Consider the following 25,549-nt stretch of genomic DNA (forward strand, 5'->3'; position numbering starts at 1 on the left):
TAAGGCTGTTGATAACATCCTCTCAGGTAATAAAAATTATGTTTCAGAGTTATTTTTTTAATTGTGGGTGGGGTTTTTTCAAGGCAAGAAGAAACTTACTCAAAATATAACACCTTGAGGATTTTTAAATACTGGGAACTGAGCTCATCTCATATTTCTCTGAGGCAAGTATGATATTTTTTCCAGCAAAAACCTGGTCTGAGAGGAGGATTATGTCGAGTGAATCTGTCATGGCTCCATGATCAGCTGATAGGGATTTAGAACATAAACCCTCTTGTCTGTGCACATGAGTATATGTACACATGCTGAGTAGGTGGCTCCCATATAGTCTTTAATGTTCTAATACCAGACAACCTATTAAAGGTGTTCTAGCATCAGATGTTCTCACTTGCTCAGGGAAACTATGGAAGAGATCATTTATTGCTTTAGAGAAGCAAAGGGACAAACCACTTCTGGGATTCTTCATAGCGCAAGAAGGGAAACTTAAGGTTGTTTGGTATTAAAGGCTACCTGTGGCTCCATTGAAGTGTTCCTTTCTTAAATAGAATATGAGCAAATATATCCCGGAAAACATAATCTTTAGTCTATATATTGGATTCCAATTCTCATCACTGCCTGCAACCACTTAGTGGTCCTTTAGAGTCATCAAAATACCTAAGCTAGTTTGTTTTTCTCCCTCTCCCCATTTCCTTTATGTACGTAAAGGGATTAACAAACATGAATGTCAAACATGTTATCCGAATAGGTAGGGCAAGAAGGGACTGATACAGTTCTTCATGTGGAACATACTGGGGGACTCCTGCGAGGTATGATGACGGGTAATGGAAGTGTCTTGGTCTCCAATTTGGAGCATGTGCTATACCTGGTTCTGGTCTGTTATTGATGTGTTAAGGCAACAAACTATTGATTGGCTTTGTAATCAGAACTACAAAAGGCTCTTCCCCTCACTGAGTCCCTTTCCTGCTGAGTAGTAGTTCCTTTGAGAGAGGCAATTATATATGGCCACTTCCCATTTGAGGCTCTTTCCTTCTTTCCATTGTCCAGGCTTATTTTAGGTGAAGGAAATTGGAGATGGCAATGATTATGATACTCTAAAGGTGAGGAGAGTGTCAAGTGACTTGCTTGACCTAACCCCAAAGTAGCAGAAACACAGACTCATTCATTTGTTGGCCACACTGCATTTGGCAGTGAACTTGGGGGGGGGGGGTCAAACCCAATGTAGAAATTGTGTTGTCTGCCTTGTAGAAATTGTGTTGATTTTCTCTAGGGACTAGAGCAGTGTAGGGGGAGAGTGTGCCCCCAGGGATGGGAGGGAGGGGGAATACACATACATTCTTTTTCTTGCTACATCTTCAAAGTAAATATTCTTTTGTGAAATCTAATTGATGTTAATTGATTAAAAAGAACTGGGGCACTAATCATTGGTGGCTAGCAGTAGGAGGGAGGAACATTTCAGAAAGAGGTGTTGAGCTGATTACATTAGAGAAAGTCACCCTCAAGGACACCCCTAGAATCTTAAGGGGAATTATAACTGGAAGAGTAGGATCTGAATATTTACTACAAATGTGTCAAATTGAGACTATAAAATTCTAGATGCATGTGCAAGAATTTTGAAATATCCATTCTGATCAGTTCAGCCAAACATTATTAAGTACTTAAGCTAAAAAGCCTTGTCGTATACAAGAAGAATCTTGGCATGAGAGTATTTTAGGCTTAGAGCTACAAAGGAACTCAGAGGTTAAGTAATCCATCTCCCTCATTTTATAAATGAGAAAACTGAGGCACAGAGAGGCTAAGTGATTCATTCGCCTATGATCACAAAGCAAAAGTCCAAGTCAAGTTTCTCACCCAAGTCTTCTTAATTCAAGGCTAGTTCTCTACCTACTATGCCATGTAGGCTTTATATTCTCTTCCTTCCTCAGGCCTTCTTTTCCCCCCACCCCTCTTCTTTTCTCTCTGCATAGGATTATAGATTTAGAGTTACAAGGGAAGTTATCCAGTTTACTCTCTTTATTTTACTCATTAAGAAACTGAGGTACAGAGGGTAAAGGGAGCTATTCAAGCTTGTACATACAATAAATGGTGGAGTCTGGATTCAAGCCTAGGTCTTTTGAATCCAAATCTTGTGCTGGTTTCCCCTGCATCTCTCTCCTTCCTTCAGTTGCTAGGGCTGAGAATATTGAGGGAGTCAAGGTCTCTAAAAGACCTTTTCTTTCTTTTCCTTTTTATAATGGTTGGCATTTATATAACATTAAAAATTTTACAAAGTATTTTACATACTCATCTCAGTTAATCCCCACAATAGCCTGTGAGGTAGCTCCAAGTATTATTATCTCCATTTTACAGATGAGAAAACAGACCAAGTTATCTGCTCATTGTCATATGCTAGTAATTGTGAGAGGCAGTACTTGAACCCAGGTCCAGAACATCCAGTTCTCAAGTCTAACATTCTAGTCAATATTTCATAGTATATAGAATCTCATTTAATAGTTGTTTCATTTTACAGACAAGAAAACTAAGGCTCAGAGAGTTTAAATGACTTGCTAAAGGTCACACAGTGAGAAGCAGAGACAAGATTCAATCTAGGTCTTCTTACTCCAGAATTAGGGTTCTTTCTACTCTATGGACCTCTCAAGGCTGAACAAGAAAATTCCTCTCCCTGATAGGAAAGTCTAGCCTAATATTTATGCGTAACCAAGAGGCCAACGTCAGGAATTCAACTGGGACAGTAGCCTCAGAGCTATATGTAGGTCACAGCAAGTGTGGGTGTGGCAGTGGTCATTGGCTAAGAACAGAAGTTGGACTAAACCAAGTTTGGATGTTTAAAAGAATCTGTCCATAGATCTATAGCAAGTCCTTCTTCTTTCTAGAAGTCTGTTAGGACCCTTTCAGTCTTATGTTATTGTTCAGTTGCCTTTTTCATTGGGTCTGACTCTTTGTGACCCCATTTAGGGTTTTCCCAGTAGAAATACTGCAGTGGTTTGCCACTTCCTTCTCCAGCTCATTTTATAAATGAGGAAACTGAAGCAGAGTTGAATGACTTTCTGAAGTCAGAGATATGAATTCAGGTCCTCCCCACTCCAGGTCTAGTGCTCTATCCACTGTGCCATCAACCTGCCCCTCCACTTCCCTTTTTAAAAAATGCTTAGCATAGTGCCTAGCACATGATGGGTGCTATATGATTGGAAGCTGCTACTTTTAACTATGGTCAAGGGCATTGCCTTCTAGTTACCCAGGTTCACAATCTCAATATCATTCTCAGATCCCAAAGTCCCTCATTCCACATATCCAATCAGTCGCCCAAAACTTGTCAACAACTCTGCCTCTACAATATCTCTAGCCTCTGTCTCCTTTCTATTCACATAATCACCACCCTAGTGTTTAGATCTCTGGCCTAGACTATTTAAAAAATCCTTTTTATTGGTTTTCCTGACTCAAGGGTCTTTCTTTTCCAAAGTATCTGCCACATCGCTGCCAAAACAATTTCCCCAAATTGCAGATCAGTCCCTCCTTTATACAATTAATTCCAGTGGTTCTCTTCTCCAATTCTTATTCTCATCTATATTGACTGTATGACCCAGGACAAGTCATTTAACCTCTCAATGCTCTAAACAACTCTCTAAGACTGTAATTTGTAGAGAAGGTACCTATTCACATTAGTAGAAGGAGCTCCTTTGCCTGGAATTTTCCTCTATGAATGAAATTACATGATTAAGACCCATCTCCTTCATCTTTTCCTTCTCTAATTTCAGGTTTTTCTAATTTACAAAATTATTAATGGAACAGTACACATAGAACTTGGTTTGCAAAATGCTTTGTCAAAATTATCTTAGTTTATCATCTTAATCTGGAAAATAGGTACCTTATTATCCTCATTTTACTGATGAAGAAACTGAGGCAGAGAGAAATTAAGTGACTTGCCTAGGATCACACGGCTAATTATCTGAGGGCACATTTGAACTCAGGTCTTCTCAATTCCAGGTCCAGAACTGTCACTGTGAAACTGAATTTGCCATCATCGTCCTTCTTTGTTGCTAAAGCCCCCAAGGGAATAAACTGATGTCAGGAAACATTTGGCATAGTGTCAAGCACATAATAGACACTCTCTGCATGCTGAACTGAACTGGATCTTTGGTTTTTATTTCTTCAAATCAATTATAATCATCTGTCTTTTTATTGATTTCTTTCTCATATATAATACAAATAAATAATACATCTGTGTATGTACATATATGTTTATTCTGTGTGTATATTTATTGTGTGTGTCCTGGCGTCTTTCCTTGCAGTTGGTTTGAGAGAAAAAAATAGGAAAGTCATCGAGGGAGTCCCAGGCACAACAATAAGAGATAGTGATGAAATAACCCAGGTATTCTTAGAGTTTGTTCTAAAAGGCAACAGGTCAGATTTGCAAAAGCTAGGGATATCTTGAATGGACAAATGAGGGATGATCAATCTTGTCTGTTAGGAATCTACTTTAATGCACTTTGCTATTCACTCGAATACATTAGCTTTTCCTAGAATTAACAGTGCCACAAGGAGTAATGATTGCATAATCATCCAGCAGGAAAATATTAAATATAATAATAATAATAACATAAATGAATATAATTTAAAAATTAAAAACAAACATTAAAGCCAAGGCCTCATAAAAGAAGGGTTCAGATTTGAAGGACCAGAAGCAAGTACAGTATTGGGAGAAGTATGTCTTCCAGTGATGGGGTGGTGGGAAGAGAGCGACTGATTTTGGTCTTCCTGTTAAGTTGTTTTGCAGTCATATCCGACTCTTGGTGACCCCAGTTGGATTTTCTTGGCAATGCTACTGAACTGGTTTGCTATTTCCTTCTCTACTGATTTTTTTGTCTATGAAGGAGCTAATGGCTTTGCCGTTCAAGTGTATTACTTATACACATGGAGCAGGTAGCCTGCTCTCGTCTTAGTTTTAAAGTCAAAGAAAGAAAAGATATAAGAACCAACATTGTAAGGATTAAAACTTTCCCATAGGATCTTGCTTTTTAAATTTCCTTTCATTTAACCACTTTAGCTTTTAGAAAGAGCAGACCCATATGAATCTCACTGTATCTTTTTCTTTTTTGGGAGGACAAATTTCTTGCAATCTCTTCCCAAATGACCTATCCCTTATAATCTGGAAAATTGCCTCCCCAGGCAAACTGAAAGAAACAGATTAGTTTATATAAAAACTGTTTCATGAACTTGGAATATGAAGCTGGAAACTGTGAAGCTATAAATGTCTATTTTATTTAAAGAGATCCTAAAGTAATTAAAAAAAAAAAGGTTTGGTGCTTTCTGCTTGGGGATAAGGGACCATGGAACCAGCACCATGCTTTTTTTCAGTAGTGTCAAACACATTAAAAGACTGGAAAAATTCTTTTTATGTGTTTCAAAAATGAAAAATGAAAAAGGAGAGCAATGAAAATCTGCACATCAAACTTTTAAACATTTCCAGAAAGAATAAATTGTAATTCTTGGGGGCTTGAGGATCAGGGAGGGAAGGGAGAAGGATTCTATACTGAATTCATGAAGTAACCACAAGCATGAGGTATTCTCTTCCTCAAGTTCATAACCATTATATGGAGGAGCGATGTAAATGTGCAAATGGGATGGCATAAATCACAAATTAGCAACCATCCTATAAAATATTTCCATATAGAAATAGCTCGTAAGTCCCACAGAATAACATTCTTTAAGGTGACGTGACACTGTTATATTTTTATATGAGCCTGTATTCTAGCTAAAAGATGGCATTCCTAAAAGCCTCCACATAACCAGGAATCCAGCAGTAAAGAGCATTTTGTTGAGAGCTGTTTATAGGGGAAGTTTCCAGGCCAATTCATAAAGGAATATAGTGCAAACTCAGGGGATATGAGGGAAACTGCTTGGGGATAAGGGACCATGGAACCAATACCATGCTTTTTTTCAGTAGTGTCAAACATATTCTGATATCATACAGTTCTGATAACCTGAGAGGTATGTGCTACTCTTATTTTCCTGTCTTGGGCAGCCCACCATTGGGTGTACTATTCAATTAAACATTTATTAAGCATCTACTATATGCAACATGATCATAGAATGGCAGACCTCAAGTTGAGGTCAAGTCCTTCCCATGACATACTGACTTTGTAACCCTAGACAAGTCATATCCTCTCAGCACGGACAGGCAAATTTCTCAGACTATACATTGCAGAAAAGTGGCCCATGGGCATGGGGAGAGGTGGTTTCCTCACCAGGAATTCCCTATGGCCATGGTGGTGAACCTAAAGCACATGTACCAGAGGGGATAATCAGAGCCCTCTGGGTGGTCAGACATGAGCACCATTACCACATCACAGAGTTAGTTACTAGAAAGCCAGAGGGAGGTGGGACTGGGTTGTTTCCCTTCCTCTCACCTGAGGATGTTTCTCAATCACCCACCCCTCCAAAAGATTCACCATCACTGTCCTATGTTATAAAAGTCACAGGTCTTCTGGTCAAAAAAATTGTTAGGCATGGAAGTTGGAAAAAAATGAAAAATTAGAAAAACCCCTACCTTTAAGAAACTTAAAGTTTGATATGACAATAAAATAGATACATACAAAAGTGAAAAGTAGAGTGGGTTAGGGCAAAAGAGACATCCCCAGAAAGTTCAATAAGGAAATTTAAGAATAGAATCTTTCAAGGGAGAAGAATCTCAAGGAAGAGAAGAATTTCAATTGGCAGAGATGAGAAAGGAGGACATAACAGTAACGGGACACAATCTGGAAAATGGTGGGAGACTACAGAATGAAATTTGGAAAAGCTAGTAATTCAATCTTAATTGTAATGTACAGTATTGAAGAGGACTAGAATGTGATAAGACTAGAAAAGAAGATTGTTCTGAGAATGTAGAAGCCTTCCTTCATACCTCTTCTTCTTAGAACCCCTCACTGTCTTCAAAGCTCAGATCAAGTGCTTTCTCCTAAGAGGGGGTTTCCTCATTTTTTTCTGGTTTTTAATGCCCCATACTCATTCCACCTGATATCTTTCTTCCCTTTCATGACTAAATTCCTTGAGAAAGCTGTCTATACTCAATGACCCCATTTCCTTTCCCCACTTTCTGTTCTTAGCTCTGCAGTCTAGCTTCTGACCTCATCATTCAACTGCAATTGTTCTTCCCAAGTTTACCAATGATCTCTTCATTGCCCCATCTAATGATCTTCTTTTGGTCCCCATACTGCTTGACTTCTTCATAGCCTTTAACAGAACTGATCACCCTTTTCTCCTTGACATTCTCGGCTCTCTAGTTTTCTTTGATACTGTTTTCTGGGTCTCTTATAAACCATTTGGCCACTTCTCAATCTCCTTTGTTAGTTCTCCAGCCAAATTGTCTCTGCTTTGGGGTACATCCCATGATTTTGTCTTCCTTACTCTTCTCTCAACCTTCTACAGTATTACATTTGGTGATCTAATCAGATCCCATGGATTTTAATTTTCTCTATGCTGATGATTTTCAGATCAATTTATTCTCAGCCCTAGCTCTTTCCTTACCTCTAGACTCCCATTCCTGTTGTTGATTGAGCATCTCAAATTGAATGACCCATAGACATCATAAATTATATATGTTGAAAACTGAAGTCATCTTTTCCTCTAATCACTTCCCTCTTCTTAACTTCTGTATTACTATCAAGAGTACCACCATCCTATCAGTCATTTATGTTCATAACCTGGGTGCCATCTTCAATTCCTCACTCTCCATAATCAAATGGTTGCCAAGTTCTGTTTTTCTGACCTTAGTAGCATCTCTGGTATATACCACTCTTCTTTCTTATGACACTTCAACCACCTTGATGGGAATCCTCATCACCCCCAGTCTGGGCTGTTGAAATAGCCTGCTGGTTGATCTCAAGACTCTCCCCATTCCAATCAACCCTCTATTCAGCTATCAAAATGATCTTCCTAACATACTTTTCTGACCACGTTTATATCCCCATCCCTCCATTCAATAAAATCCCTATTACTGCTAGGATCAAGTGTGAAATCTTGTTTGGCTTTTAAAGTCTTTATAAACTAGGTTCCCTGATACTTTTCCAGTTTTTATACACTATACTCCCCTCAATGTACTCTTTTCTCCATGACATTGGCCTTCTTGCAGTTCCTCAGATAAGACACACTATTTTCCAACTGTTTTTAACCAACTTTTAAAAATTCTTTCTTACTGGTTCTCCCTAAGGTCTGGAATGCTCACCCCTGTCCCCTGGCTTCCTTCACATCTCAGCTAAAGTCCCACCTTGTGGAAGAAGTCTTTCCCAATCCCTCTTAATGCTTGTTAGTGCCTTCCTTCTGAGATTATCTCTATTTAATACTGTATCTATTTTATTTGTACACAGTTTATGTCTCCTCTATTACATTAGGAAGTCCCGAAAAGCAGGGAATTTTTTTTTGTATTCCCCAAAGCACAATACTTGACACCTAGTAGGCACTTAAATTCTTGTTAGCTTGACCAACTACTTTCTTGAATTCCTTGAAGTAATGAATGGATATATATATGTTGATAACCCATAATAAAATGAAATAATGTATGTAAATTGCTTTTTAATCTTATATTGACCTGTGAATGTGGCCTATCATTTGTTACTCTGGCTTCATATTACTTGTCCTATCAGATATGCTATCAAAGCATATATTCTATTTATTCCTCTCTAGGTCTTCACGTCATTTACAATGGAAAAGACCCTGAAATATGTCCATTTAAGCTGATTGAGCTATTACAACAAAATCTAATTTCTTTTCCCTTTGCACATGTCTACCTGTCTGCAAATACTGTGTGACTTCATCCATCTATCTTATTTTTGCAGATTCTATTATGCTTTCATCTTCTGATTTTGCAGAAGGCTTTTGAAGTCTCAATGATTTAGCATCCTGATATTTTGACTTTTCAGTTTTGAAGTATAAATATACACTTCAACATTTTGAAAGAATATATTGCTCTTTCAAAAACTTAGTCATCATTTTTTCCTGATGTCCAAATATCATTTTGTCTATAAACAAGAAATCAAAAGTCTTACTACTTGAGGTTGTTGACTGAGCAATCAATTGTTCAAAATGCAAGAATACTCAGAAGAAACACTTGAGCTCTCTTCATCAAAGTCCTCATTTAAGATGCCTGCAAGAAGGTGGGGGATGATGGGTTCAAATTATCTCATTATTTTGGCTTTACTGTTTGCTTTTTTTCCTTTTTTAGAAAAAATCTTTCTTATATGAGCTACCTGGAAAAATAGGAGAGTGGAACAGGATATATTTGGAAATGAAGATGACATACAATTAAAAGCTATCCAAGTTAAGATTTAAAGAACAAAATTATCTGTAGGATGCTCTTCAAACATATGAAGATATTTGGTCAGCCTAGTCACACTGAAATGTACATGTTACCTTAAGAATCTCTGCTGATGAAAATGTCTTCTTCATGGTGTAAATGCTTCCACATTTACTATTCTGTTGATGGTGGGGAAAAAAAGAACTGGATTGTTTTTTGTTTGGCTACCTGCCATATAAGCCCTTTTTGGACAAATTAATTGATGTATAGCCTCAAGTTAAGTTGCTCTCTAGCTCTGAAGACCAAGGAACTGGGAATGTGATTTAGGTTAAGACACCAGATTATTAGGAATTCAACTGTAATTGCAGCATGCTATCAAAATATAGTAATGCACTGAAGAAGTTTAATATCTGAATTCAGATAGATAAACATTTACTAAGTCATTCGACAAGCATTTATTAAATGTCTATGGCATACCAGGAACTATGCTAATTGCTAAAGATACAAAGAAAAGCAAAAGTAACAACAAAAAATGGCACTGCTCTCAAGTTCAGTCTAATGAGTAATGTGCCAGGCTCTGTGCTAGAAAAGCTGCACATAAAAAGAAGACAAAAATCAGTTAAAACTCTTACCTTTCAATGAGAAACAGGTTCTCTTTTCCTTTGAATTCTCAAAACTTAAATTAATTCTTATTCTTCTCTCTAGGAACTTTTGAATAGATAGGTGCAAGGTGATCTTCATTCCCCAGTTCGATTGGGGATAAATGAATGGTACTGCCAGGGAGAATGAATCCTCTGAGGTCAGATAATTTACTTGTAAGGCCTTGAGCATGTAACTTTGCTTTTGTGGGCCTCAGTTTCCTGTGCTGTAAAATTAGGGGGTTTGAATAGATGATCTTCAAGTTCTTTCTAATTCCAAGCCAGGGGTTCTTAATCTGTGTTTCTGTGAACTAGTTTTTTTTTTTTAACTTTTACTTCTCTAACTTCTTTAACTCTTAAGACATAAAGGCAAGGACAAGGCAACTTGGTTAAGTGGCTTGTCCAGGGTCTGATGGCAAATTTGAACCCAGGACCTGATGACTCAAGGCTTGGCTGTCTAGTCACTGAGCCACCTAGCTGCCTATAAGCTAGAGGTTCTTATAACCAGTGTTTCTCTAAACTAATTTTTTTTAAGGCATATCTTTTATAGTGTAATTAGTTCCCTTTGTAATCCTTTGTACTTTATGCATTTAAAATGGTGTTCTGAGAAGGGATCTCTAGAAGTTCTTTAGACTTCTGAAGGAATCCACACACAAAGAAAAGCTAAGAACCCCTGCTCTAAACTTATAATCATGTCTACTCAGAAGGAAACAAACTAGACCAAAAGATAATTAACTAGAAGAAATTCATAACAAAGACAACGCTCAGTTCTCTCTGGAGTATACCTTGCTTTTCTATTTGAAAGTACTACTCATCTTCTAGGACCAGGAACTGAAATGACATGATACTGCAGATATTTCTCAAATTTTTCAATCTTATATTTTTTAAGCAATCATTATGTGGAAAGAATAACCCTAGGTAACTCTGTGTGTTTAAGTTAAGTTTTTCATATATTATATGTGTATATAATATATGCAAATTAAGAATCCCTATACATTTACAAATAAATATATATGAAATATATATATATATATGTATATGAAAAACAGCTTAAAAATTCTATTCATGATCCTAAAATATCACAATGCAAATTCTGTTCCAGTTTTTTGGGGCGGAACAGAATTCTTGGGAAAACTCAAAAAATCCCCCCTGGCCCTTCCATTCCTTTCATTCCCTCTTCCTCTTCCTTCCCTACTTCTCTACTTCTCTTTTTATTAGCCTATTAAATAAGAAGGTGTAACACAAAAATAATTGGAGGTTCAATAATTGTAAAAGATAAACCTATGTAGTTTATCTTTTCCATTATCTCTCTCCTCCCATCTATTTCCTCTCTGTATCTGCTCCTCCCACTATACCCCAGGGTTTGTGTCTTCTCTACTTGCATAGGCCTTTTTTTTCCCCCTCTTGGTCCTTTTCTCATTTGTGTATCTGGTTATGTTTAAGATCTAACAGTGCTTTTCCCTGCTAACTATACAATTAGGAGATAAACACTAAATTATGTTTATTTCTTCCCCTGTTGTGAGTTTTGTTTGTCATGACAAATGATATTCTACATGGTTCTTAGCACAATGTTTATAATCCAAAACACTGCTTTGAGGAGAGAACAATTAGACTAAGTTGATGGTGTCAAACTCAAACAGAAAAAGGGACCCACTAAACCCTAAATAAGGATCACTGTGACCACAAAATATTGACTTAGAAAACCACATATTAACATTATGTTCTATTACATTTTTATTTATATTGCTTAATATTTTCCAATTATATTTTAAAAAATCTTTTTAATCTTTAATTTTCCAATTATATTTGCTAAATATTTTCCAATGACATTTTTTAATCTGGTTTGTGCACACTTGGGAGTGTGCTAGGCACCAGTGAACTGCATGTTTGCCACTTCTGGACTTGGGGATCTCAAAATATATTTAGGTTCATAGATTATTAGAGCTGGAAGGAATTTTAGAAATCTACTGCTAGTCCCTTATTTTGTAGATGAAGAAACTGAGGCATAGAAATTTTTTTTAAGTTTGCATTGTGTTAAATAGCAAAATGGGGACTCAGACTTAGGCCCCCTCCCTCCAACTCCTGCACTGTTTCAAGAGACCATGATGCTAATATTTCAAGGATCTAAGATTTAATCAGTGTGGGTGCTCCTTATTCAAGTACAGACTGCAGACTCTTCAAGACTTATTAGATTGTCTTTGGTGAAGAATTCAGCAGCTAGGTGGCACAGGAGAGTTCCAGGCTGAGTTCAAGTCTGGCTTTTTCTAGCTGTGTGACCCTGGGCAAGTTACTTAACCCTCTTTACCTTGGTTTCCTCATCTGGAAAATGAGCTAGAGAAGGAAAAGGCAAACTACTCCAGTATCTCTGCCAAGAAACCTCCAGAGAGTTGGACAATATAGTATTTGGGTATAAAAAGGTGTTATTAAGGACCATACTGAGTGAGAATACCTTGCTAGATGATCACAAAGTATTTTTCAGCCCGAAGCCAGGAGTGACTTCCCTTCACTGGGCAGTACACAACTACTTGGAGACTAAATATATCTACAAAAATCTATTTATTTGTATTTAAAAGATATGAATAGAAGGATTATAAACAAGGAAAGCTTAACACCAAAGGGAAACTAAATATCCACTTACTTTTCTACGTTTGCCTCACGACAAAAATCTTCTGTTTCTTGAAGATACTCTGAACTCCTTACCAATAGATAAATTCCCATAAAAACACTACCTGACTAAAATCTAACTAAATCCTTATAGATGAATAAAATATTGATGTAAAAAGTGTCCCCAAGTAGACAAATCAGTTAGCCAAATGTCTTAAAGGCTAACTGACCAGACTGTGGCTCTGAGATGGCTCTCAGAGCTCAGGCAAGCAGGCATTTGGTCTTTCTCCTCTCACAAACAGAAGATCTGTTGAGTTTTTTTAGTTGATGTATTTCTACAGTCAGGAAAGTGAAAACCCTTCAAAATGATTTTAGAGTTCTCTCTTCCCTCTCACCAGCAGAGCTAAATCCAGAGCAGGATCGGAGCTGAATCACTCTCCCCAGAAGCCAGGGACCAACTGTCAGAAGTCTAGCTGCTCTCCTCTCTCTCTAAAGTTCTCAGCTCATGCAGAGTTTTCCTTGCCTCAAAATTCCATATCTTATCAAACCTAATCAAAATATTTCTAATTTCCTTACTATAACATGACTTAAAAGGACAACAGTTAAGAATTCACCTCTTTCTTGTCATTTTGGAGAGGACCCCATCTAAACTTAAGCTGGTCCAAGGATAACAGATATAAAGTCAACATCACTGGACATGGATTTCCATCTTGGTAAGAATATCCTGGAGCTTATGTGCCACTAGCTTAGTTTTAGAGAACCTAGAATCATTGCTATACTCCCATGAGACTCCGTAGAGTTTGTGATATGACTGAAGAAAGTTTTAGGTCATGACTGAACTCAAATGGATGAATCTAATACTTAAGAACCATCTTTAAAGTGACTGAGAGGCAGTTTGGGATAGTGCATAGATAGCTGAGTCTAAAGTCAGGAAGACCTAGATTCCAATCCTGCTACCAACTCCTACTAGCTGTATGACCCTGGGCAAATCACGACTTTTCATTAACTCAGGCAACTTACTAAGATTAAATCACAAAGGAGGCATCAATTTCCATGGGTAGAGGGATTTTCCTTGTTGGAAGTTCCATATATCAGTGAAATCACATGTCCTGGCAAAAAAATGGGGTAGAAGCCAGGGAGATTCCCTAGAAAAGCAGAAAAAGTTTAGGATCTGTAATTTACTAGACTTCCCTTTTATTTGCATGTTTCCAGATTTATAGACTGAGGTTTCCTTTCTCCACAAGATCTTCTAAACCTGGGATTCTTAAACTTTTTGTATGTATCACAGACTTCCTTGGCAGTCTGGCGAAACATATAGATTCTCTGAGAATCAAGGTTTTAAATACAAAAAAAAAAGAATCCAAAGAAACACAAAGGAAACCAATTTATATTGAAATATAATTATCAAAATATAGGACCCCCCCCAAACTTCACAGACCCAGTGTTAAAAACTCTTTTATGTAAACACTTCCTTGCTTCATCTCCCCAGCAAAACTCCCACTCCCAAGATCTACATTCAGTCAAATGGGAACTTTTTGCAAAAGCAACTTTGTTTTTGGTTCATTTGTTTTCCTTTAAATAGCAAAAACACAAAGATATTTCAATTCACAAATTCCTTGGCAATTAAAGTTCCTTTATGACAAAACCGACTGTGTTGTTAAAAAAGTTTTCATCAATCACATGAAGATGACTTGGCAACCATAGTCTGACTAAACCACAACATTCCGATTGAGATTCAACAAAAATATCCCTCCAAGATTTCTCTTTGTAAACTGATGGTGGCTAACAAGGCCACATCTAGGTAAAATAGTGGAATGATGAAGATTTCCATATTTCTATTCCTGTGATCTAAATCACATGCTCCCTTCCTCCTCCCAAATCATATCTCTTCCTGACTTCATTTCATAGGCTCAGTGCCTTGTTTTCTAACAAAATTGTCCCTAACATCAAAACAGGAAGGGTTCTGACCTCAGTCACCAAGACTGGTCAAACAGGAAGTTCAAAGGTCTTTCCTTGCTATGTGGCCTTCTTTTTCTCTCAGAAGGTAGTGGGAGGGTTGGCCCAGATACAATCTCTGATTGGAGTTTTGTGACAAGCGTAGGTTCCACAAGAATTCCCTGCTTTTTCTAGGTTCTAGAGCTAGAGCGTTCCCTGTCTACCATAGGAATCTTCTCCAGATTCTGTGCTCCCAATTTCTATGGAGAAGAGGTGAGGAACCTTTTTTTTCCCCAAGTCAACAAGCATTTACTAGGCACCTACTATGTACAAAGCAAAATACCCACAACAACAAAAAAGCCTTCTAAAACAACAAAACTCTTGCTTTCAAGGAACTCACATAGGAGAGAACTTGCAAACAACTCCATTTAAAACATATAGGATAAGTTAAGCATAATCTGGGGGGAAGGCACGAAGTTTGAGGGCTGGGAAAGAATTCTTACAGAAGACTGAACTTTAGCTGAGTTTTAAAGGAAGTCAGGAGACAGAAATGAAGAGTGTTCTGGGCATCAAAGACAGCCAATGAAGATGTCCAGAAAATTCCCATCTCCAATTTTATTCTTCCACTCTCTCTAGGCCAGGGAGGGGAAGAATGCTTACTCTTTTTTTTTCTGTATCATAGATCCCTCTGTCATTCTGGGGAAGCTTTGTGAACCTCTTTGAATAATGGTTTTGAAGGCATATGGTTATAATGGAAAAGAATTATATTCAAATATAGTTATCAAGATATAAAAAAAATTCATAGACTCCAAGTTAAAAATCTCGATTTTGCTCGACTCCCAGATGTGTTTTTCTGAAGTGATGTTTAGCATACTAGACTCCATTTTAGTTTGTATTTAATGATACTTTCAAAGTCTTCCTCTACTCCTCCTTCTGATGGCCTGGAAGGACTTCTGAATGATTTCAGTCGTAGTAGGGAAATTTCTAAGAATATTTTATTGAAACATTTCTTTTTTTTTGTTAATAGGAATACCACTGTGCTGTATTCCTGCCTTTGTTTGGATGTGTTGTTAGATTTAATGATGACTTCATGAAGTAACAACTCAGGTGTGAAAATTCACTTGTTGAAATATAGATAAAAATTGCACATATAATTGTTAATGATTCACAGTAATAGCTAACCCATAAACTAGAACTCCCCAGTGAGACTAATCCCCCCCTCCAATCTTAATTAAAAAACCTTTATCCACTCATGATTTTGGATGCTCTTTTCTGTCCTTGGTCACAGACCATTCTCTCTTGTCATAGACCATTCTCTCTTCTCAGGTCCCTGCCAGCTCTAGGGGCATACATAACGTCAAGCTGCTATTTTTTTGCATTCCATCTCTATTTACCTCTAATTGCAACAGGCTTCTTCAATGAAGATAATATTGCTGACTCAGAATCAGCAGGACATGAGCTCTGAGTTATCTTCCATGAGAGGTAATAGAAGTGTGAAGGTCCATTTATGGATATTCTCTTGCCCAATTCCTCTTGGGATGAATGGCATGCATTTACAAGGTAGCTGGCAATGACTAGGTTTGTAGTCTGTCGCTGTGAGGCAGATTAAAAGCTAACTATCCCACAGAGTTGATAAATTTATGACTTTTACTTTATATTATGATTGAGGACCAGCTGAGCCACAGATAAAAATACTGTAAAATATTGGGTCAATGGAGCTATAATTCCATTAAATAAGAGAGTATTGAGCATCTATTTTATACTCAGCATATTATATAATGAATATAACGCATGACAGGATCCCTTCTCTGAAGGAGTTTATAATCAGACTGAGTGTTAGAAGGAAGCTTAGATCCATTAAAATGGAACTAAATTGGAAGAGCTAGTTTATATCTACTTGGGTTTTTTGTGGTGGGGAAGGGGTGAGAGGAGAACTATATCTAGAGTTTAAAAGGACTCCACTGTTCATCTATTTGAATTTCCTCATTTTGTAGATGAGAAATTGAGATCCAGGAGGTTTTATAACTTGCCCATCTTGCCTAAGGTCATACATGCCAATAAGCATGCAACAAATGAAATTCAAATAATCATTAACTTTATTCCAAGTCAAAATTTTAATTGATTATTGCCAACCCTTCACCATCATCCCCCCCAAATCTAAAAAATACTGATCATCTTTCAGGATGGTCAAAGGTTAGATGAGATGGATTTCTGAAGTAGTTTACTTACTAGTTTACTTCAATAAGTGAGTCCAGACACAAGAAGTTCAATTAATGGAACCAACATTTGTTTATTAGTCTATTGATTAATAATACATATCTAACTGGCCAGGGTAGCCTTCCTAGTGAAAGCCACGCCAAGGCAAAGTTACAGACAGTTTTTATAGGTTTACATATGTGAGAGAGATGAAAAGGCAAAATGAGCTCATACAAAGCTAATGAAGGATATATGGCTTTAAGTTTAATGTGGCCTTAATGACCGGGGCAGACTGACATGGGCAATCAAGTCTTATCGGACACAAGCCAGAAGTACCGTCTACTGGGGAGGATGGACCTTCCTTTGTATAGCTTATCCTACACCTGGTTTATCCCATCCTTGAGGGGCTATCCCCTGGTTCCATTGACCATCTGTTGTTACAGCCTGAGAAAGCTCATTCCTTAAGCCTGCTTTCTGTAAGGAAAAGTATACTTTATTGATTACTACCTTTACCAATTGATCAGGGACTTTGTTTTACTCTATTTCATTTCTAATTCCCTTCTCAGCTTTTGAATTTTGTGAAAACTGATATCCCAAAATCTCTGTCTTCACTAAACCTATCTTCTTTAAAGATGGACTACATCTCTGTCAGCTCAGGCTTGGAAAGGATCATCTCATCAATTTGTATTAGGAGGTTTTGCAGATGTAGTGGAATTTAAATACAACCCATCTTTGGACCTATTGCCCAAACGTTGTTGTGAAGATTAAATGCAAGATACATACATATATATCTGCCTTTGCCTTAGCAGCCCTATTTATATCTATAAAACAGCACAGTATCTGGCACATAATTTATGGCACATAAATATTTGCTCCCTTCCCTTCACCCTTTGTTTTTCTAAGTAAAAATCCGGGAACTGAAAAATTACACTCATATTCTACTTTCATTAGAAGATAATCCATCATTTAAAGGATATCACAGAATTGATCAATAAACATTGGTTAGATGTTTCCTCTGCCCTCAGAACTTGCATTCTATAGGGGAAGACAAACAACCAATACAAGGTGACTTTGTGGAAGAAGCGTTAAAGAGTAGTGGTGATGGTGGGAGCAAGAAAAAGCATATGCAGAAGGGTTAGCCATCCAAATGTTATGCTGTTTATATAAGTTTCTCAATATTAGAATCCATACCAAGGCACACGAGTATTACAATGTCCTAGAAAAATGGATGATTATTAGAATCTGTTTTGAGGATCACAAATCAAGTAAGTTTTTGGGTAAGTCTTATGTAAAAGCATGTATTATTTATTTGTCTAAAACCTCTTGGATTCAAATATTGCTCTTGGATAGGTCTTTCTGATTTCCCTAGTCTAAAGTTCTTTAGCTGCTTTAAATGAATTTCATCATGTGGCTGGCAGGCAACATTACTGCTCAGAGCACTAAAGCCCTGTGGAAAAACAGAAGAGAAATAGCCATGTATCTGTGCTACTGAGACAGGAAAAATGTATTTTGTGTTCTATCACTTAAATGCTAAATGAATTTAACAGCAGAATGGGCATGCACTAAGATATCAGCCCCCTAACCTATTTATATTTATAATGTAAGAGTCCAGCTTAGACTTGCCAAAGCCTGAATGTGACTGAAACCAGAGCCTAAAAGAGGAATGCAGGGAAAGCTAGAGAGGATAAAATAATCAGTGAATAGAATGGTCTTTTTTTGTTCCACATTTGTCTAGTACCTGTTGTCACATTTCTCAAGAGGAGTGTTGCACAGTGAAAAGGTGAACTAGATTTGGAGTCAGAGAAACAGAGGTTAAATTCCAGCTCTGCTGCCAGCTTGGCAAATTATATAACTTTTCTGGGCCTCAGTTTCCTCAAATATAAAATGAGACCTCTGAAGTCTCCTAATCTATGATCAACCATCAAGGAGGGAAAACCTTTGGAACTGGAGGATAAATCTGGCTCCTTTGCTTTATGGGCAACCGACTGGACATAAAAGAGTAAAGTCAGACCTGGAATTGAGTGGGAAGACAAAAATCGCTATGAATGTAACTTCTGAATATGTCCAAAACATCAACAATCATGGCCCTGCTAAGCAAATAGGGGTAGGGAGTTGCCTTAAGTTATATATATATATATATATATATATATATAGTTAAACTCATGTGACCTGTAGAAAAGCAACCAGAGAATATTTTAATGCATGTAGAAAGTTACCTACAAGAAGCTAAAAGTCAGCAGGAGCTGAATAGTTATCTTATATTGTTTCTATCTCTATGGAAAATCCCTGTTCCATTCAAAACACTTATTAAGCACCTACTGTATTAAGTAGAAGGTTTAAAGAATTAAAAGACTAAAACAGTATCCTCATGGAGCTTACATTCTGTGGGTTGGGGTGTGAACCATAACAGTATATAAGTAAATAAAGTTAGTTTAAGGAGGGAGATGGACTTTTCTTGGGGGTAAGGGAGGGGTTCTGAAAGAAAATGAAAAAACTGAGCAAAACCTGAAGAAAACAAAAAGATTTGGAGAAGTAAAAATGAGTAGTGAATTCATTTCATTCACAAGAGATGATTTCTATGGCCTCTATTACTAAAGCTGTGGTATGGTGGAGATGTTGAATTTGGAGTTAGAGGACCAGGGTTTGATTCCCTGTGGGAGTTTCAGTTTCCTCAATAAAATGGAGGTAGTTGAATTGGAAATCTCATCTAATTCTAAATCTATGATCTCTATTTTGCAGCCAAACAGTCCAAAAATAAGTATGAGGGAACAGAGAAGAAGCATACTCATGCCATTTATTGAAAGCAAATTACTATGTTGTATGGAATGGCAAGGAAAATATATATTTGGTTACTCCAGACATGGTTTCTGAGAAGTGAAGGTCAACAAAATTATAGCCTTTATGTTAGCTAAGGGAGAGAAATTTAGTTTAACTAGGACAGGCTAGACACCATTTCCCCCAAATACTTTAGCACTCTCAGGCACTACTGGCTGTACATTCCATGGGGACCTGCTAGGTCTTGCAGATTAACAACCCACAAGTCCAGCATTAAGGAAAACCCAAAGCTATGGTGGGAATGATCCTATGAACTTTAGGTCAAGGGTTGGAATGTAACTTATCAAGATAACAAATGGCTTACTCAATGTCACTGGCCCCAGACTTCCAAGTGATACCCCTTCCCCTTATGGTTGGTCTGCAATACACTCTGGAATTCTGGGTGTGTGATGTTTTTTCTGTTTATTTTGGTGTACCTGAGAATTTGAGGGATTGTGGTTTAAGAGAGCAGGTATTGTGAGGCTCAGTTGCAGAAGTTCTTGGTTAGTGGTAGTTATCATGAGGCTTTGGTAAAGACCACAGAAAGGAGAAATGTTTCTTCCAAATGACAGTCTTGTGGATATTTTGAGAAGTGGGTCACCATAAGCTTGGCGCCAGGCTGTAATGGCCATGGCCAGCACTGGGTTTAGGAGTGGTCATTAGGTCATTCTAGGAATATTGACTTACCCTGGAGGAGGAGGAGTGATGGGTTTTTTCAAGCTGAAGCAATGGTACATGTTAGGACACACTCTGGTGTGTCTAGTGTAAAGTCACTTTAATTCCCTCCAACAGTTTGGTACTGTTGGTGTTGTCAAGTGTTAAATTTTCACTCATTAAATACTTATTACATTTGGCCAAAGTTGGTAATATGTAAAAAACAATAACTATCATTTATATGACACGAGTTGGTAACATATAAAAATAATATCTATCATTATATGGCACTTCATTTACAAAGCACTTTACATATCTCATTTGATCCTTACAACCAACATGTGAGGTAGATGCTATTATTTTATCTATTAAACAGACAGGGAAACGAGGCTGAGAGGGATGAAGTGACTTGCCCAAGATCATGAAGTAACCAAGGCAGGTTTTGAATTCAGGTCTCCTTGACTCTAAATCCAACATGCTATGCCCTCTGGTTGCACATCATGGTGCTGGCCCTCTAAAAGGGGCCTATATATATATATATATATATATATATATATATATATATATATATCACAATATAAACACATAAATTCCACAAATATCAACATGCAGATGCTCTTATGATAATTAAAACAATCTTTCTCTCAAGCCAGATTATTCTGCTTAGTTTTTGCTGAAAACTAAGGCTGTGTCTGGGGCAGCTAGGTGACTCAGTGGATAGAGAGCTGGGCCAAAATGATTCGAGTTAAAATTCAGCCTCAGACACTAGCTGTGTGACCTTGGGCAAGTCATTTAACCTCCATTTGCCTTAGTGCTCTAGGGCAGAAAACAGCAAAGATCTCCAGGATCCTTGGCAAGAAAACCCCGGGGACAATATTTTCATGCTACACTCTGGGACCACAAAAAGTCAGATACAACTGAATTAAATAACAACAACCACAAAGGCTTTGAATATGTGACACTGCCCCACCTCCACCCACAAAAGGGGCAGAAAAATGCAATTCAGGAAGACAAGGAAGTAAAGAAAAAAAGAGAGGAAGAAAGAGAAAATGAAAGAAATCCTGCAATACTTGCTATATCCATTTGCAGATAATACACAACAATTAAGGGAAACTTAGGAATGTTTGGAGCAACTCCCTAACTTTTGAGAGAGGATTTCATCTTCACAGATTGTTCTTTGGAATCCCCTTTAGAGACCAGATTCTAGAGTGGAAGGAGCACCTCATGTTAAACCTTTCTATTCCAATTCAGCCTTTATATAGCTACTAGACTAGTCATTCTAATGCACAGAGCTGGAAATATCTTTCCTTGGCTCAAAAAACTTCAGTGCTTTCCTACTGCTAACACTGCCTGATATTCAATTCCCTCCACCATTTGGAAGCATCCTTCCCATTCTGATAAGCATTCCATTGCTTCAGTTAAATCATTTGTCCCCAGAATACACCCTTCTCTTTCACTCCTGTATATCTTTGCTCACCTATTCTCAATGTCTATAAGATAACAGTGCCCTCCTTCTCCAATTCCTAATCTTTTTCAGTCTTTCCTGTCCTTTCCCATCTAAGAAAACTCCTCCAAGAAAACTCCTGGCATTTCTCAAATAGTCATAAATTTTTCCCCAGCTTTGACCTCACCAAGTATTCTGTAACTCTCTAATGCCCATGATGCACTTATTTGTATCATATATTACATTTTATCATGTTATTTTGTATCATATACATATGTAGCCCATCTTTCTACCACCTAGTAAGCTCTGCAAAAGCAGGGAAAGCATGTTATAGAATTTTGGTTCTCTCCTAGTCTCTAGCACAGTAATCTGCACAGGATAATTGCTTGACAAATATTTGTTGAATTGAATCTGCTCATTTCAGCCACTTCATAGTACAGTGGATAAAGTGTGGGGTGTAGTCAGATGATCCATGCTTGAAGACTCATGCTACCATTGCCTGTATGTGGCTTGGACAAATTACAGATCTTTCTGGGGTTTAGTTTCTTCATCTGTAAAATGAAGCATTAGTATGTCATGTCCTCTAAGATCTCTTCTGTCTCTATGCCTAAAAACCAATCAATCTATGATCTGTCATGACTGAGGCAGTTCAACCATGATATTCAGATGAGGATGGTCAAGAAGACTGGATCAGTTATGCTTCTGTCTAGTGGATCTATAACACAGACCATCTTTTTTCCATTTACTCTTGGATCATTAAAAAAAAAGAAATTGTAAAAAACTGTTTTGGTTTACCTATGAAAAACCAAAACCAAAAGGTCAGATTATATCCTAAATAGGAGAGGGCTGCTAGTCTCGAACTGGCATGGCATGCTGATGTGGAGCTAGTTGAACCTGGTGCCATGAATTTTTAGAATTACACAAATTATGTTATTTCTCTGCCTCCCACCTCTTCATTCAGATTAGATTCAGACTTAGATTGTCATTTCAAGTATAGACATCTCAATTTGTCAAGGGATTTACAAATGAAAACTGCCATAAGGAATGTGAGTTTTTAATGACCTTTCACTGATCCCCTTAAAAAGTGGGCATTCAATGCTCATTAATTCTCCTTGATGCCTTGCCACGTTTCACATCTTCATCGTTCAAAAACTCAAGCATATTTAGAAGACTTCCTAACAAAAGCTTCCCTTCCCTCATATTTGCCTTCAGCTGCCCCCAGGATTTCTAGGGGCTGGAAGGTCACCATATAACCAATACTGGCATTCTGTCTCCAAAACTTACCTTGACAGTGGTTGGTGTTCCTTTTCAAGTCACAGGAACAAGAACAGGCCAATTGGGAGTTGTGGCTTTTTCCATGTGAAATACAACTGCAGTCGATCATTTGGCTCGTGATCGAAGGTATTTCTTGGGACATCTCTTTCCCTAGGACAGTCGCCAATACTCTGTTCTTCAACAGATGCACAGAGCCAAGATTGATGACATTAAAACACGGAGAACCTAAATATGCAGAAAAAATACCCTCAGCAGAAAGTTTCCAGTTTTCCTACTTAAAAAAGAGAAATCGACTTCTATACACTTATGTACTATCTACCTATCTATGGGGGGAGGGGGAGAAGGGAAGCTTCACTTTAGCTAGTTTTGGAGCACAGGGACTCATTCTTTCAATCTGAAATAAACTGGTCTTTTTTCCCCCTGTAGTTTAAAATCCCCCGGAGAACCTGTTTCCACTTGTACACGAAATCTGCCTTTTTTCCCCCTCTTTCTTCCTTCCTTCCTCCCCTCCCCCCCTTCTTTTGGCTTTCTCCTACTCCAGGGGGCATATATTTGAGAAACCCAAAGCAAGTCGGTAGGAAAAGGGCAATACTAACTTAAACAAACAAACCGGCAGCACTAAACAACGCAGCTTCTCGAAATCTGGAGGCAAGCCCGGTTGAACTCAGTCAAGCGAGTTCTACGCACTGTCTGGAGTGCGGGCTGTGACAGCTGAGAAGGATCCAGTTTAACCGAGGCTTGAGGTGGGCGGGGCTCGAGAGAGCTGGGGCTGATTAACGCCTAGAGGCGGCCAATAAATGACGGAGTCCTTCGGAATAGCCGGCACCAAAGTTGGCATCTGGGAAACTGCGTAGTCTTTTAATAGTGGAATCCGCAGACTTTTTCCGGGTCCCTTCGTTCTGGGAAAGGACGAAACCCAGGAGATCAAAGTAGTGATGCGTAGCTCTGAGGTGCGAGTTTGGAGGTGGGGCTGCGGCGAATAAAGACCAGCGTGGGCTGCTCCTCCCACCATTCCACCTCCACCCCCACCCCCGAGACAAGTTGTGCTGAAACTACCAACTTCTGACTCCCCTGTGGGGAGACCCACCTGGCTTCGGGGGAGGGATCGCCTAGTCTAGTTCAGAGTGGCTCGCCTTTCAGGATTTCTAGTTGGAGTTCTTTCCTTAGAAAAGTAAGAGCCTCCACCTTTGACCTGTCGCCCAATCATGCTCACCAAAGAAAGTATCACCCCAGTCCACAGTGCTTGCTTAGCTCAGTTTCTCTTGGCTTCCTAAGGACTTTTACCTGTGAAGTCTGTCTCCTTATACCTTTTCCTGCGATTTCAGATTAAAAACACCCATCCTCGAACTCAAGACGTTTTAACTTCCTCGGACTTCAGTTTCTTAATCAGTCAAATGAGAGAGTGGGAATAGATGGCCTCGGGGGCCCTTCTAGTCCTCGATCAGGTGATAATGATAATCCTTGGACCATAAGGTAGAGCAGCTGAGTCTCGACCTCCTTAGACCTGGAGAGTACACACTACTGAGGGAAATAACTAAAGACTGGAACTTGGCACGTTGTCAGGAGCAGAAGAGTGTGGTGAACCCTTCTTTTGTTGGTGGCAGGGAGGAGGTCAAACCAAAAAGCTTCCAATAAGCGCCAACTATGCTTCAAACTGTGCAAAGCGCAGAGAGGCGAGAGGGAGACTAAAGAAGGGAGATTTCGGAGAGAAGATTGTTCTGCCATGGCATTTAACAGAGACACATATATATGTACAGGTGAAAATTCTAGGTCACTTACTCTTTTTGCAGGCAAGCACTCACGCCTCGCAGACTGTGCAGCCTGGAAGAAAGTGTGGAATTTCCTCCCTCTTCGTTTTTGTCAGCTGAAATTTTACCTAGCCTTTAAGAACTAATTCAAACTTCCCACGTTTCTGGAAGCCTTTCTACTCCATCTAACCCCAGACTTAGTGTTAGATTTTGGTTTTACCTAGTCCTTTATTTTCAAATTCTCGCACAGACTTATTTTGTTTAATTTTTTATGCCATTCACTTTCCAATCAACATTGCTTCCCATCTTACCCCTTTCACCAACGAACTTTTTCATGGAGGTGGAATGGAGTGGAGACAAGATCAAACCTGATTTTATCAGTACTGAAAATTTCCAGTGTGGACATAGAGGCAGCTTAGCAACTAACTTCTAGTCTTAAAGAATTGCAAGGGGGTACTTGCTCTTGGTCGCACAGCTAAGAGAGTCAGCCATGACTGGACCATATGCCTACATCTATAATGTATACCATCTCTCAGAACTCTCCATTATTAGGAGGAACAACAGTTGATCAAAACCAGCTGCCTTATAGATCCCATCTAACAATGCCATTTAACATTTTGTCTCCCACCTCTGTGGAGAGGAGAGAAAAGGGCCCCCCTACTTCAAACCTTTACCTTCTATTTTAGTATCAATTTTAAGACAGAAAAGTGTAAGGAGAGTTAACTAAGTTGCCCAGGATCACATAGCCAGGAAGTGTGTGAGACCAGATTTGAACCCAGATCTATTCACTGAGTCCTATAGCTGCTTCAAGAAAAATATTTCAAGGGGAACACAAATTTAGAGCTGGAAGGGATCTTTGAGGCATTCTAATTCAGTCCTTTCATTTTGACAGATGAGGAAACTAAGGTTCAGAGAAGTTATATAACTTGCCCAGTCACATAAGTGGTAAATGGCA

General features: G+C 38.3%; 1 protein-coding gene across 2 annotated transcripts in view; it reads right to left on the bottom strand.

Annotated features, from left to right (window-relative positions):
• The window catches only part of RANBP3L (RAN binding protein 3 like), a 75,345-nt gene extending 51,112 nt beyond the window's left edge, over positions 1-24,233 (bottom strand). The window contains exons 1-2 of one of the 2 annotated variants that reach the window (XM_007487447.3): positions 23,443-24,233; positions 22,856-23,071 (exon numbers count right to left, since the gene is read on the bottom strand). In XM_007487447.3, coding sequence (XP_007487509.1) covers positions 22,856-22,988 — 133 coding nt within the window. In that variant the 5' untranslated portion in view covers positions 22,989-23,071; positions 23,443-24,233. Of the gene's footprint in view, positions 1-9,918; positions 10,894-22,855; positions 23,072-23,442 lie in introns of those variants that run through there. The other variant, XM_007487446.3, reaches the window with a different exon arrangement.
• Positions 24,234-25,549: the final 1,316 nt, after the last annotated feature.

This window comes from Monodelphis domestica, chromosome 3 (assembly GCF_027887165.1).
Source record: "Monodelphis domestica isolate mMonDom1 chromosome 3, mMonDom1.pri, whole genome shotgun sequence".
In the NCBI taxonomy this organism is placed as follows: Eukaryota; Metazoa; Chordata; class Mammalia; order Didelphimorphia; family Didelphidae; genus Monodelphis; species Monodelphis domestica.